The 17,136-nt window shown below is 41.1% G+C and overlaps 1 protein-coding gene across 2 annotated transcripts in view; it reads right to left on the bottom strand.

Annotated features, from left to right (window-relative positions):
* The window catches only part of ssp6 (short spindle 6), a 123,334-nt gene that overhangs the window by 44,006 nt on the left and 62,192 nt on the right, over positions 1 to 17,136 (bottom strand). Inside the window, exon 2 of one of the 2 annotated variants that reach the window (XM_071674943.1) lies at positions 2,413 to 2,493. The exons of the other annotated variant lie outside the window; for it this stretch is intronic. Coding sequence (XP_071531044.1) covers positions 2,413 to 2,493 — 81 coding nt within the window. The remainder of the gene's footprint in view (positions 1 to 2,412; positions 2,494 to 17,136) is intronic. 2 annotated transcript variants of the gene reach the window in all.

The raw sequence follows: 17,136 nt of genomic DNA, 5'->3' as shown, positions 1-17,136 counted from the left end.
AAACCATTTCAAAACACCCTCTTCTGCTCTCTCAACCACGCTCTTTTTATTTCCACACATCTCTCTTACCCTTACGTTACTTACTCGATCAAACCACCTCACACCACACATTGTCCTCAAACATCTCATTTCCAGCACATCCATCCTCCTGCGCACAACTCTATCCATAGCCCACGCCTCGCAACCATACAACATTGTTGGAACCACCATTCCCTCAAACATACCCATTTTTGCTTTCCGAGATAATGTTCTCGACTTCCACACATTTTTCAAGGCTCCCAAAATTTTCGCCCCCTCCCCCACCCTATGATCCACTTCCGCTTCCATGGTTCCATCCGCTGCCAGATCCACTCCCAGATATCTAAAACACTTCACTTCCTCCAGTTTTTCTCCATTCAAACTCACCTCCCAATTGACTTGACCCTCAACCCTACTGTACCTAATAACCTTGCTCTTATTCACATTTACTCTTAACTTTCTTCTTCCACACACTTTACCAAACTCAGTCACCAGCTTCTGCAGTTTCTCACATGAATCAGCCACCAGCGCTGTATCATCAGCGAACAACAACTGACTCACTTCCCAAGCTCTCTCATCCCCAACAGACTTCATACTTGCCCCTCTTTCCAGGACTCTTGCATTTACCTCCCTAACAACCCCATCCATAAACAAATTAAACAACCATGGAGACATCACACACCCCTGCCGCAAACCTACATTCACTGAGAACCAATCACTTTCCTCTCTTCCTACACGTACACATGCCTTACATCCTCGATAAAAACTTTTCACTGCTTCTAACAACTTGCCTCCCACACCATATATTCTTAATACCTTCCACAGAGCATCTCTATCAACTCTATCATATGCCTTCTCCAGATCCATAAATGCTACATACAAATCCATTTGCTTTTCTAAGTATTTCTCACATACATTCTTCAAAGCAAACACCTGATCCACACATCCTCTACCACTTCTGAAACCGCACTGCTCTTCCCCAATCTGATGCTCTGTACATGCCTTCACCCTCTCAATCAATACCCTCCCATATAATTTACCAGGAATACTCAACAAACTTATACCTCTGTAATTTGAGCACTCACTCTTATCCCCTTTGCCTTTGTACAATGGCACTATGCACGCATTCCGCCAATCCTCAGGCACCTCACCATGAGTCATACATACATTAAATAACCTTACCAACCAGTCAACAATACAGTCCCCCCCTTTTTTAATAAATTCCACTGCGATACCATCCAAACCTGCTGCCTTGCCGGCTTTCATCTTTCGCAAAGCTTTTACTACCTCTTCTCTGTTTACCAAATCATTTTCCCTAACCCTCTCACTTTGCACACCACCTCGACCAAAACACCCTATATCTGCCACTCTGTCATCAGACACATATATATATATATATATATATATATATATATATAATATTCATATGGCTGGGTTAGGTTGTGGTCGTGTGTGTATGTGTGTGTGACTTATGAAACCTGGTGTGGTAACTACCAGGCCAGCACCAGGAAGGCACCTCCTGCCTGATTATAGACTAACCTTAAAAGGTTATCGTACCCGAGGGGCTCTTATCGTACATGAGGGTCATATTGTTTATGGTTACAGTATATAAGGGATCAAGTTATACCAACAAGGCTGTTCTGTATTACGGGTCAGGTTGCACCATTTAAAAAGCCATCACACTTAACAGATGATTTATAGTAGATTTACGTTACTAGTCTTAAGATATCGTGCATCACAGATCATGTTGTTATAAATCTGGAACTAAGTTACTGTGCATAACAGATCGTCGTGCATAAAAGCTTAAGTTGTTATATCTACGAAGCATACGGTTCTCGTAACTCTAGAGCCAAATTACTGTGCTTTATATAATATCGTGCATATAAGGTTAACTTATCTACGAAACTGTGTAGTTAACGTGCACCAGAGTGAAATTATTGTGCTTTACATTTCATCGTGCATACATGGCCAAGTTACATCTATGATGCTATGAAGTTATCGTACATCTGGAGCCAAATTAGTGAGCATTATAGTTTATCGTGCATGAAAGGCCAAGGTCTTATTCCTATACAATTATGTACCATTATCTTACTTGTGGATCCAAGTTACTGTATTATAGATCATCGTGCATATACATTCAAGTTGTACTTATCAAGTATTGTATTCATCGTAAATTGGAAACATCATTAAGCTCTATAAATTACCGTGCATTGTCCGACCAAGTTGTTGTACCTACGAAGCTATATACTCTAATCGTACAACTCGAGCCAAATTGCTGTGCTTTATAAATTATCGTGCATACAAGGCTAAGTTGTTGTATTAAAGAAGCTCTATAATGCTACTGTATACGTATACTGGGTGACATTATCGCCCTAAAGAGGTTGAGCCACGTACCAGAGGGCTGGTCGCCCCCAAGCCCAGCCTGCCATGGTAATGGACGCCACCTCCTCCTGCACATCTCTGCCTCACTTCATCCTGTTTGTAGAAGAGGATTATTGTCTGAGTCACGTACGAGTCCCGTACACACCTTCTCTGTCAACACTGCTTACACTTATCACTGTAAATACCCTGAGAATATTAAGTCATTTTTCACTCTAAATGTAGTTTACATACGTAACAAACTCATGGACTACTTTCCAGCTTTTACTCTAAACTTTCAATATGTTTATATGACTGAGGATGATTGGGTCATCATACAGTCTTACTAACATAACATAATAGTCGCTAATCTACAGTGTTCGCTACCCACCTCAACATTACCGGAAACACTCTTAACATTGCTCAGTCAAAATCAGAGCAGTTTCATCTGTAACGTTAGTACACATGTGTCGTGCGGCTGACCTGACACAGGCGCAGTGTGACAACCTGCAGCAGGTACAACCACCTACATTTCCAACCTGGAGGGTCACCTTACTCTCTCCGTAAGGTGTGTGAACCCGGGGAGTGATATCGACTCGCTGCTTCGAAGCTTTCATTTCAAATTACTCCCAAACTTTCATTCTCCGGAGTTTTGCTTATCATGTCGAGGTCGTTACTAGTCTTTACAACATCACACTACACTGTTACCATAACCTAACCACACGACATTGTGATGTTACTCTTTCCTCTACGTGGTTGTAAACCTGAGAGGATCATCTGGTGAGTTCGAAGCCAAACGTGACTATTACGACGGTCTCTGAGTTCATCCTTGCACACCGTTGATACACTGAGCGTTAGTGTCTGTCTTACTTTCCATTAAAGAGGAATTTATAAATATTCATGAATAGAAATGGCTTTTATTGAAGACTGATGATGAAAGATAATTTCCATTACTTGATACTGATGTAACTGCCAGAGGTGGAATGACCATGAGCGGGTTACTTGGTTGGGAGGAAGACGAGGCGCGAGGGTAAGTAAAGTGAAGCATGGCGTGTGGGGCTCCCACCTCTGATAATCCTGGCCTGAAGCAGCGGGATGAAGACGTTTGCAAATTGTACAAACACAACATCAGTGATGAGGTTTTACAGTAAGCTTCGTGCAGGACGGCACAATAACAGTGATTAACTGGTTGCGTCGTATTGACCATGGTACACATCACCAAAGTTGTCTGTACTGTGGCTTAATGTTGAACATCAGTACAACTAACACAAGACTGTACTGGAACACATCTCTTTGTACAGGCTGGTTCAGTGGAAGACATACTGTATCATGTAATTACCAGTTATATACAGGGATACTTAACTGATGTACAGTCCTTATAACATCATAGAATAATAATTTCCTACATTTTTATATAAAAAATCTTACAGTATGTATGTCTATACCCTGTATGAATGTGTTCATACATTGTTATACATTTCTCATGTATGTTATATTCATGACGCAAACTTCATTGGTTTCCTGTAATGTCAAACATCTGAGGAGGATGTAATAGTAAGCACAGCATAATACAACGTTACGAAACATGAGGACAACGGTCACTTTTTTCATAAAGTGTGGCGTGTGTGTGGCGGGAATGAGAACGTGTGGTGTGGCGGTGGTCACTACGGGATCGGTCATATGTTACCTGGGAGAGGTCATTACTGACGCATTACACGATAAAATGATGAGAAACTTTATATCACTTCAACTGGAAGATGACTGATATGACTTACCAATGATAACCAATGGTATAATACTCAACTGATAATATAAAACAATAGGAAAGTGACTCAGTCAGTTACCTGGCCCGCCGACATTTTGTTATTCATATCCATTTTATCAGTTATCAACTCTACCTGACGCAATACTACTCCATATTCTCATGTTAAACCTACATAGCATCAAGTGTTACAGCAGGTGGTATGAATCACTTGTGTTAACACAGCGGCAAACATTCTTATGTGTTGGTCAGAGCTAACAAGCACCAGAGGTTATAATTGTACATGACACAGCGGAGGACAGGATGCCATAACTTGTTACTACTTTATCCAGACCAAACCACCACCACCACAATATACCATCTACGTTACTATAATGATAATGAACACAACATATAGGGAGGGAGGGGGGGCACCTGAGTCGTGATGATGTCGTGACACCATCACAACACCTCACCATGCACACCGACACCCTACAACCAACTCCATACTGTTGTTACACGTTGTAAACTGTGACACATGACATGGAACACATGATAAACTGTGACACATGACATGGAACACATGATAAACTGTGACACATGACATGGAACACATGATAAACCGCAAAATGATATACCTATTTCGTATTCATTATACTGAGAACAGAATGGTTGCCACCTTCCTGGCTGATCATGTTGAGAAAAAATGGTTAAGCAACAGTTCAAATACATCATTGACCTGATACATTGGTGAAACACCAAGCTGATGTACAGGTCAACCTCAGCTGATGTACAGGTCAACCTCAGCTGATGTACAGGTCAACCTCAGCTGATGTTCAGGTCAACCTCAGCTGATGTACAGGTCAACCTCAGCTGATGTTCAGGTCAACCTCAGCTGATGTACAGGTCAACCTCAGCTGATGTACAGGTCAACCTCAGCTGATGTACAGGTCAACCTCAGCTGATGTTCAGGTCAACCTCAGCTGATGTACAGGTCAACCTCAGCTGATGTTCAGGTCAACCTCAGCTGATGTTCAGGTCAACCTCAGCTGATGTACAGGTCAACCTCAGCTGATGTACAGGTCAACCTCAGCTGATGTACAGGTCAACCTCGCGTTGGTGACGTCTTGTGTGATGAAGGAAAGGACGTGGCCTGTGTGTATGTGTGTGTGTCTGTGTGTGTGTGTGTGTGTGTGTGTATGTGTGTGTGTGTGTGTGTGTGTATGTATGTGTGTGTGTGTGTGTGTGTGTGTGTATGTGTGTGTGTCTGTGTGTGTGTGTCTGTGTGTGTGTGTATGTGTGTGTATGTGTGTGTGTATGTATGTGTGTGTGTGTGTGTGTCTGTGTGTGTGTGTGTGTGTGTGTGTGTGTGTGTGTGTGTGCTAATGAAGGGGGCTGGGTGTGGGGTAGTTTCACTATGATGATGGAAGGCTGGTGAGGAGCACCATAAGTTGTGAGTAAAGATGTTTTTTGCTAGTACCATCAGGGAGCAGCGTTGTCCAGTCCTGCTGGTTTCTAGAGTTGCTTCATACAATGTGGTATCATCTGTAGTAGCAGTCATCAAGCGCACTCCACCTCCTCTCTACCCTCCCCTCCTGACTCTGTCCCTCCCCCGGCCCGGCCCAGGTCAGTAATGAAAGGTTCAGTGTAGAGAGAGAGAGAGCGTGTCAGTACCCCAGGGTTCTCATCTCGCTGACACGATTGCCAACGTTCACTGTCCCAGTTGGGAGTGGAGGCAGCTGAACCATAAACATCATTACTAACATCTGAAAATTGACCTTAAAACCTAACTCCAGAGTAAACATTACTAACATCTGAAAATTGACCTTACTAACTCCGGGGTAAACACTGTCTATTCTCAAATTTTTCCAAAGTTTATCATCAACATCATCATTATCATCAACACCATCATCATTATCATCAACACCATCATTATTATCAACACCATCATCATTATCATCAACACCATCATCATTATCATCAACACCATCATCATTATCATCAACACCATCATCATTATCATCAACATCATCATCATTATCATCAACATCATCATTATTATCATCAACATCATCATCATTATCATCAACATCATCATCATTATCATCAACATCATCATTATCATCAACACCATCATCATTATCATCAACACCATCATCATTATCATCAACATCATCATCATTATCATCAACACCATCATTATTATCATCAACACCATCATCATTATCATCAACACCATCATCATTATCATCAACACCATCATCATTATCATCAACACCATCATCATTATCATCAACACCATCATCATTATCATCAACACCATCATCATTATCATCAACATCATCATCATTATCATCAACACCATCATCATTATCATCAACACCATCATCATTATCATCAACATCATCATTATCATCAACACCATCATCATTATCATCAACACCATCATCATTATCATCAACACCATCATCATTATCATCAACACCATCATCATTATCATCAACACCATCATCATTATCATCAACACCATCATCATTATCATCAACACCATCATCATTATCATCAACACCATCATCATTATCATCAACACCATCATCATTATCATCAACACCATCATATTATCATCAACACCATCATCATTATCATCAACACCATCATCATTATCATCAACACCATCATCATTATCATCAACACCATCATCATTATCATCAACACCATCATTATTATCATCAACACCATCATCATTATCATCAACACCATCATCATTATCATCAACACCATCATCATTATCATCAACACCATCATCATTATCATCAACACCATCATCATTATCATCAACACCATCATCATTATCATCAACACCATCATCATTATCATCAACACCATCATCATTATCATCAACACCATCATCATTATCATCAACACCATCATCATTATCATCAACACCATCATCATTATCATCAACACCATCATCATTATCATCAACACCATCATTATTATCATCAACACCATCATCATTATCATCAACACCATCATTATTATCATCAACACCATCATCATTATCATCAACACCATCATCATTATCATCAACACCATCATCATTATCATCAACACCATCATCATTATCATCAACACCATCATCATTATCATCAACACCATCATCATTATCATCAACACCATCATCATTATCATCAACACCATCATCATTATCATCAACACCATCATCATTATCATCAACACCATCATCATTATCATCAACACCATCATCATTATCATCAACACCATCATCATTATCATCAACACCATCATCATTATCATCAACACCATCATCATTATCATCAACACCATCATCATTATCATCAACACCATCATCATTATCATCAACACCATCATCATTATCATCAACACCATCATCATTATCATCAACACCATCATCATTATCATCAACACCATCATCATTATCATCAACATCATCATCATTATCATCAACATCCATCATCATTATCATCAACACCATCATTATTATCATCAACACCATCATTATTATCATCAACACCATCATCATTATCATCAACATCATCATCATTATCATCAACATCATCATCATTATCATCAACACCATCATCATTATCATCAACACCATCATCATTATCATCAACATCATCATCATTATCATCAACACCATCATCATTATCATCAACATCATAATCATTATCATCAACATCATCATCATTATCATCAACACCATCATTATTATCATCAACACCATCATTATTATCATCATCATCATCATTATCATCAACACCATCATCATTATCATCAACACATCATCATTATCATCAACATCATCATCATTATCATCAACACCATCATCATTATCATCAACATCATCATCATTATCATCAACACCATCATTATTATCATCAACATCATCATCATTATCATCAACATCATCATCATTATCATCAACACCATCATCATTATCATCAACATCATCATCATTATCATCAACATCATCATCATTATCATCAACATCATCATCATTATCATCAACATCATCATCATTATCATCAACATCATCATCATTATCATCAACACCATCATTATTATCATCAACACCATCATTATTATCATCAACACCATCATTATTATCATCAACACCATCATCATCATTATCATCAACATCATCATCATTATCATCAACACCATCATCATTATCATCAACATCATCATCATTATCATCAACATCATCATCATTATCATCAACATCATCATCATTATCATCAACATCATCATTATCATCAACACCATCATTATTATCATCAACACCATCATTATTATCATCAACACCATCATTATTATCATCAACACCATCATCATCATTATCATCAACATCATCATCATTATCATCAACACCATCATTATTATCATCAACACCATCATTATTATCATCAACACCATCATCATTATCATCAACATCATCATCATTATCATCAACATCATCATCATTATCATCAACATCATCATCATTATCATCAACATCATCATCATTATCATCAACATCATCATTATCATCAACACCATCATCATTATCATCAACATCATCATCATTATCATCAACATCATCATCATTATCATCAACATCATCATTATCATCAACATCATCATCATTATTATCATCAACACCATCATTATTATCATCAACACCATCATCATTATCATCAACATCATCATTATTATCATCAACATCATCATCATTATCATCAACATCATCATTATCATCAACATCATCATTATTATCATCAACATCATCATTATTATCATCATCATCATCATTATCATCAACATCATCATTATTATCATCAACATCATCATCATTATCATCAACATCATCATTATTATCATCAACACCATCATCATTATCATCAACATCATCATCATTATCATCAACATCATCATCATTATCATCAACATCATCATTATTATCATCAACACCATCATCATTATCATCAACATCATCATCATTATCATCAACACCATCATCATTATCATCAACATCATCATCATTATCATCAACACCATCATCATTATCATCAACATCATCATCATTATCATCAACATCATCATCATTATCATCAACATCATCATCATTATCATCAACATCATCATCATTATCATCAACATCATCATCATTATCATCAACATCATCATCATTATCATCAACATCATCATTATCAGATATTCTCAGGATCTTCATCGTGCAAATCCACAACTTGAACACCTTCAACCAACAAGGTCAATATTTCCAAGTCTTGTGACCTTGAGCAGTTGAAACCCTGCCACGTCGACCATGAACATCCCTAACATATCCACATTCTACACAAAACATTACAAACATTCTTAAATTTTCAATGTAATACTGATCAAGTAATAACTTGTATGGTATAGGAATGTCGGACATGTTGTCCTAAGTCAGACCCGAGGCCAAGAAGGTGACATACTAATGTTACCATTCTTCTTGTTACTAATCTAGGGTTATATTCACACATTTTACTCCGATAAAAATAAAGAAGATTACAACAACATCCAGTTACTACACTACAATGTTGTTTGTACACAGATGACATGATGTAGGAATCATAACCTAACACAAGAAAGTGGTACACGGGAAAGTCAAGCAAAAGTCGCTAGAACTATATTCCTGAACATTGCAATAATCGACTCACCCTATTGGTCACACCTGGTACACAATAAGCCACTCTCCTGACCTGAGTGACTCCAGAGGTGATATTTGCACAACCTTACCAGCATGTCATGACGACCATCTCCACCTCTCCCCACACCTGGCCATGTGCTGACCCATCATCACTTATTAGACATACAGATATTCCTATGAGTCCACCTGGACTCATAGGAATATCTTGATCACGCGCAAAATTGTGATCCTTTCCAACATATATATATGTCATTATAATGTTTCACATACAATCCCCGGCGGTAACATACTGTATTCTGCTAACATACTGTATCCTGCTAACATACTGTATCCTGCTAACATACTGTATTCTGCTAACATACTGTATCCTGTAGAATGTAATGCACCTCAGACATCCTTTTAAACCTCAGAGTATTCTTTATCATTCACATCAGCTCATGTTTATTTACACAGCTTAATTGCATATGTATCATAACTGCCAAATTATGTAAGTTTCATATATACAATCTATCAATAACTTTCTTATTAACCTCATTATATATACTGCATACATGTTTGATTCATAACCTCATAATGTATACTGCATACATGTCTGATATCTAAGATACGTATTTTGATTTTCCTTTGTATTACTATAGACGTGCACATCCGTGTATCATGCCATGGTACACATACACAGTGGTTACACTGCTCCTACCTGCCAGTAATGCCCTCCTCCACCTTTCATTATAGGACGAGAGCCCAGCTCTGGGTCCCTGGGCCTACCTATCACCCACCTAGGTTGATGTACCGTACCCATGTACACTCTGTGATTGCCTCCACCTGCACCAATTCACACAGTCACCCGAGTGCTTTGTCTTGTAAAATCACAGACAAAATATCTTATTAAACATAAAACTACGATAAAAACAATCAACAAACGCCAACAACAAACAAACCTGTGTATCCTACAGATCCTTCCACTGTACATGTCTCCACACTTCACCTTCCCTGGTGTGCCTCGACTTCACCTTCCCCCTTCAACATCATCTCAAATGCAGGGTCGCCCCCAAAAGGGAGACCCCTTACAAGAGGGAGTGAAGGGGTGCGACCCCTCACTCTTTAATCCACGTCATTAGCAAGAGTAGCCAGCGGACATGGGGCCCTCGTCCCTCCCCAGCACAATATCCGTTCCCCACCTTCCATCCTCCCCCGGCACTACGGCTCAGAAGGGCACGGAACAGCTGAGGGGTGGAGGGAGCGGGAGGGATGGAGGACACGTGAGGAGTCGATGGAATGGCAGGGGTGGATGGGTCGGGAGAGTTGAAGGGGGACAGGAGTAATGGAGCCTCTTACCATCCTATATATGAGGAGTAAGGGGGACGGGAGGGGTGGGGGGGACATGGGGGTCGCGTGGTTGGATGGCTGGGTGGGTACATGGCAGGGAGGAAGACAGGGTATGGGACGTTAGGACGTGGTGGAAGAAACTGTCAGTCTGGGATGTGTGTAAGACTGGGTGTGAAAGTACAGTATAACCGACCGTGTTGTATGGATGTGGGTCTTGAGCCTTAAATGCAGTGGAAGGTAAGTTTGAGGATGCGCTAAATATGAAATGTGTAATGATGACGTAAAGTGGGTTGACTGTGTGAGGAATGATGACGTAAAGTGGGTTGACTGTGTGAGGAATGATGACGTAAAGTGGGTTGACTGTGTGAGAAATGATATTGCCAGACAGAGGTGTAGTAGTGACCATAGTCTGGCCGGGGGGGGGGGGGGGGACAAGAGGGTGTGTTGAAGCAGTTTGAATATTTGGAGAGGATGAGTGAAGATAGACTTACAGAGGGGGTCTAAATGTCGTCAGAAATGATAGAAGCAAAGGGGAAGTGGAGACGGAGGAGGAGGTGGAATGATGGAAGAATGGAGGCTTTGGAATATCAAGACGAACTATCATGTGGGCAGGAAGCGTGCTTTTGATCGTGAAAAAATTGGAGCAATGTGGCATATGGGGGGCAGCATGCTTACTGGGAGGAGGCAGGGATTAACGAAGGAGTAGCCTGGTGCTTGGCAGTGACTACCATGACACAGATAGGGTCCACAAATGAGGCTCTTTGTTCATCTGTATCCGAAGCCCTCTTGCGAAGAGGGGGAAAACAAATGGATATCACACACACAGACACAGACACAGACACACACACATTTTTTTTTTTTTTTATCGTATTACACGATGAAGCCTTTGAGGGAGTCCCAGCTGCTTCATAGCTGCGCAACAGAGAAATGAATTCCTTTGAAGTGTGAAGTTTCACTTCGCTAATATATTATTTTTCGTCACTAACAATAATAGTCACCAAATGTGACATTTCACTTGCCATGTACCTTACAGGTCATCTTGGTATTCTTGTGTTATGCCGCTAACTTAATGTTTGACTTACCGAGATTCATATAGTGTTTGAAGACTTGCCGCAGTAATCGCGAAACAGACAAGTTTGTGTGGCGAGAAACACATTATACACTGAATGTTCCCTAGAGGACGAGACCAAGTGCTGCACCAGCCACTTGACGGCGTCTGCCTCGTTACCATGTTTTGTTCCAATAATGTTCCTGGCCTGTAACTCCACGACCGACAGAAGCATTCCTTTGCAATTCTTGAGAAGTTTTGACATATTCATGTGTTTATTTTGGAATGATTGAACTAGTAGGTATCTGTATCATTTTGCTTTTGGCTTTTGATATTTTACTGACGCACTATAAGCATATAATAACCCTTATCCTGGAATATTGGTTACCTAGTGCATTCCATCTTAGAATTGTAGGAATTTGCTTCACCTTGTCTTAACATGGAAGGTAAATTTGTTCGGTTTCATTAATTACTTGGAATTATGGCCGACATGCAGCTCGTAGGACCTCTACTGGGTATTTGTAACTTGACAAAAACACGTTTATGTGACGAGGAAAGAAAGTGTTGTGAAGTCTGAGTGTGACAATATCTTGGTGAGTGACAAAAGAAACTGTATAATGGAACCTTGTAAGCTTCGCCTGTCGAGAAATGATTGCCTTACCCTGTACAACCATCCAACGAATTCTTCCGGCTTTTATGTTTATGAACATAGATGAATCATAAAAAGAAAACGTTCATACAGTGTACGTTTCGTTGTCAAAATTATGAGATTTACACAAATAATAATATCATCTCCGACCGTTACACAAGCGACGTAAATAAACCGAATCAGCCACTCCCATCCCGACACCCTCACCCTGGCGGTAGCAGCCACTCCCATCCCGACACTCTCACCCTGGCGGTAGCAGCCACTCCCATCCCGACACCCTCACCCTGGCGGTAGCAGCCACTCCCATCCCGACACCCTCACCCTGGCGGTAGCAGCCACTCCCATCCCGACACCCTCACCCTGGCGGTAGCAGCTGCTGTCAGCCAGGCAACAACTGGTCAGGATCACTAGCTAAATAATTAAAAGGTTTCTTGCCGGCGTGGGGCTCTCACCTTACCAGTATCCTGTTCTATCTTTAGCGTTATCATTGGTAGTCAATAGTTTCCTCTCTTGCTATACATACCATCATAATGCACACTAACATCTCCTTCTCGACTCACGTCCAACCCGTCGTCAGCGTGACCTCGTATACTTACATGAGGTTCGCTTCTTTCTACGTCTTTTCTTAACCTTGTGGCTAGTTTTGTCCCGTGTTCCTAGTGGAATTATCGTCACTTCTCTTACATCGGCTATAAGTCTTTGGCACATCTTTGCCCTAACTAGGAAGCGAACGATGCCATCTCTCGTTAATCGACAGTTTTGGAATAGCTTAAAGTATAGTTGTGGTAATGGGAAGATCGTATAACATGCCACGCTGCGGTTCATTTCCCTAAATCTTACCTGTACTGATTACCTCTTCCCATATAAAAATATGGCTGAGGTCAGTACTGCAGACACAAGCACAACATTTCTCACACATCCTTACGGACATAATAGGGTTCAGCGAGCATTTCTCAGTACACAGACACTGTAAACTCGGGCAATGACCCATCATTCGTGAAGCAAATGCCACAACCAGTCACAGTGAAGAATGAGTAACTAACGTAACTATTTGCAACATCAAACAACCTTCTCGTCTGCTGTAATTAGCCTTATATCGTCTTTCCATCAAGACTCCATCAGTTTCCCTTCCATTTCAGTTCGTACATCAATAATTCATAATCTTTAAGTCCATCTTCTTTCTTGCATTATGTGTTGCCCTATATTTACGGTACAAGTTTTTATATTATGTTTCCGGTTCTTACTTCCCTCCTCTTATTAACAAAGTGAAATCTGTACATATAAACATTCTCTCTGTCTCTCCCTAGCGATGCCTCATGGCCTCTATGGTAAACACTCCTTCTCTTCCCCTCCTGCCCCCCCCCCCCCCCCCCCCCTTCATACAGTGTTGGGTTATACGCCCTTTATTGTGGGTCGATAATGTTGACTCATGGTGAAGGGGGGCCCCCTGGATGGGGGAAAGAAGGGACATAAAGACAAGGGAAGAGGGATGGTATGGCAGAGAGGGGAAAGAGAGGAAGAGTACGTGGAGGAGGAGGAGGAGGGCTGACACAAGGGCACACATGCAGCAGCACAAGTGGCACGGTGCGGCCATGTCATCCCGCTCGGCCCAAGTGTAGCCGAGAAATGTTCTGGTCCGCTGGTCCGTCCCAGCTAAGTTGAGAGGTGGACCTGATGCCTTACTGTACCACAGGTGCAGGTCACCACCACCCTGGGGCTGGTCTGTACCCACCACATCTGGACCAAGGACCGTGCTTCTGTACCGCTGGCCCACAGATCCCTCACTGCTCAAATCATAACACAACAAAGATCACAACCATGATACTTCAACTCAGGAGACTTATGGCTTGGCTAGCGTTATTGGTTTATTTCATTTCTTTTATTTTTGTATCATGATGAGTGGTACTGGGGTTACAGCACTATGACTGTAGCCAGTTTTCTGCGAATGTTGAATGGCACTGGTCGTCCTGATGATCCAGATCCGCCAGGCACACCACCGTCAGTAGGCAACACAAAGCAAACTGGATGAGCCGATGTTGGCACTATCAGACGATGCTGGACTCACTCAGGAAGACAGCCAGCAGGGGCGTATCTTGGGGGAACAACGTCTATGGCAAGCAATGAAACTACGCCCCTGGCTTGATTAGAAATGTACATACAGTGGATGTATATAAAAATATATACAGTGTAATTATAAACTGTTGAAGAGTTAGGCCAAACTTAAATTCATATAAACTCTTAAAGACTTAAAGACGTATTTGATCAAAATTGTAACGTAGAAGCGGTAATGCAACCGACAGTAGTAAAATATTACTATAGTTGAAAAGTAGGCGATTTTCTTTCTTATCTCACGAAACCAAACCGTTAAAAATGTCAATCGTGTATCATATGTCAAAACACAAACCTGTTGAGTGGTGCCCCCCTTCAAGTGGCGCCCAGAGCACCTGCCCTACCCTACATACGCCATGATAGCTAGGTCAGCGTGCAGAGGTGCAGGACATGTGTGTACAAGGTTACGACGTCTGTAGGGACTGAGGACCCGTTAGGAGAGGATGTGGCTACGCCAGCATGTTCTCTGACTTACAACAACCATAAAACATTTATTTCCCCCGTAAAAATGTGGTGTGATGCAGTTTTCTTTACCTTTCCGCATGCAGCCAATAATTCTCGTTTTCTATTGCTCTAATTTGCTGCACTAAGTTAAATCTGTTCATACAGAAAACTTTCGAGGTAATACTCGTATAATTGCAGGGACTATGTACAAGGTAAGACATAAGTACAATTAGGAACAATGACATTAACACATGCCATTCACAAACCATAAACACATGTACAAACACAGACGTAATACATAAGTAACGTTCAAACAAGATCACAAACACAGAAGTACAGATACAAGGACAAATAACGTACAAACAAGATCACAAACACAGAAATACAGATACAAGGACAAATATTAAGACTGACAAAGAAACATACGTACCACATCAAGATTTATTCCTGCAATGGACGGAAAACATGATGTTTACTGTCCCTTACTAAACCACTGAACCTCTACCTACCTGATACTTATGATATATACATGCTGTTTCAGTTCTCTACCTTGGTCCTATACTCCTACTCTCGACCCACTGCTGTCAATATTGGCACAGCCCTTCATCTTGCCGCCTCCATGTTCTCTGAGCACTAATGTGTACCCCCGCGTGTGACCCGTGTGCGCGTGGGATGGTGCGCTTGGTACATGCACAACAATGTCATGGCCAGAAGTGATATTTCTACCAGTGTCGTGTGGGGCGGCGATCCCAGCTCGTGAGGAGTGATACAAGCTTCCTGACCACGTAACATCTCACGTGTGTCAGGGACGTGTGCTTCTACCATGCCAGATACAGACCTAAAGGGAAGCTCACGATATCGAGGTAGTGCTGCAGGGTTCAGGAAACAGCAGAACACTGAAACATACGACCCTGGACCCACAATACACTGTCCTCTGCTTCAGATAAGTTAAGACTCAGGTCATCAGTGACCTTGGCTCTTAGCTCACAGAAGCAATCAAGGGCGAGGGAGAGCAGCCAGCTTCCTACCTCACCGCCTCATCATGGCTACCCAGCTGGGGAATACAAGCTGACCTATCATCGTTCATGTAGCGGTGTAGCGTTTAATGTTCATGTAGCGGTGTAGCGTTTAACGTTCATGTAGCGGTGTAGCGTTTAACGTTCATGTAGCGGTGTAGCGTTTAACGTTCATGTAGCGGTGTAGCGTTTAACGTTCATGTAGCGGTGTAGCGTTTAACGTTCCACAACGTGAAGCATTCTTGGGCCACCCGAGGTAGAGCACATGGGTTCAAATCCTGGTTGCAGCAGTCGGTCCACAGTTAATCCAGCTGTTCATCCACCATAAAGGTTAGTCTATAAAAGGGTTCCTAGCTCAAGCTAGGATATATATATATATATATATATATATATATATATATATATATATATATATATATATATATATATATATATATTTCTTTTGCTTTCTTTCTTTCATACTATTTGCCATTTCCCGCGATAGCGAGGTAGCGTTAAGAACAGAGGACTGGGTCTTTGAGGGAATATCCTCACCTGGCCCTCTTCTCTGTTCCTTCTTTTGGGAAAAAAAAAAAAAAAAAAGAGAGGGGAGGATTTCCAGCCTCCCGCTCCCTTCCCTTTTAGTCGCCTTCTACGACACGCAGGGAATACGTGGGAAGTATTCTTTCTCCCCTATCCCCAGGGAATAATATATATATATATATATATATA

The sequence above is a fragment of the Panulirus ornatus genome, chromosome 2, assembly GCF_036320965.1.
Source record: "Panulirus ornatus isolate Po-2019 chromosome 2, ASM3632096v1, whole genome shotgun sequence".
NCBI lineage: Eukaryota > Metazoa > Arthropoda > Malacostraca > Decapoda > Palinuridae > Panulirus > Panulirus ornatus.
The sequence above is the reverse complement of the archived record's forward strand: the minus strand, read 5'-3'. Positions and strand labels throughout refer to the sequence as shown.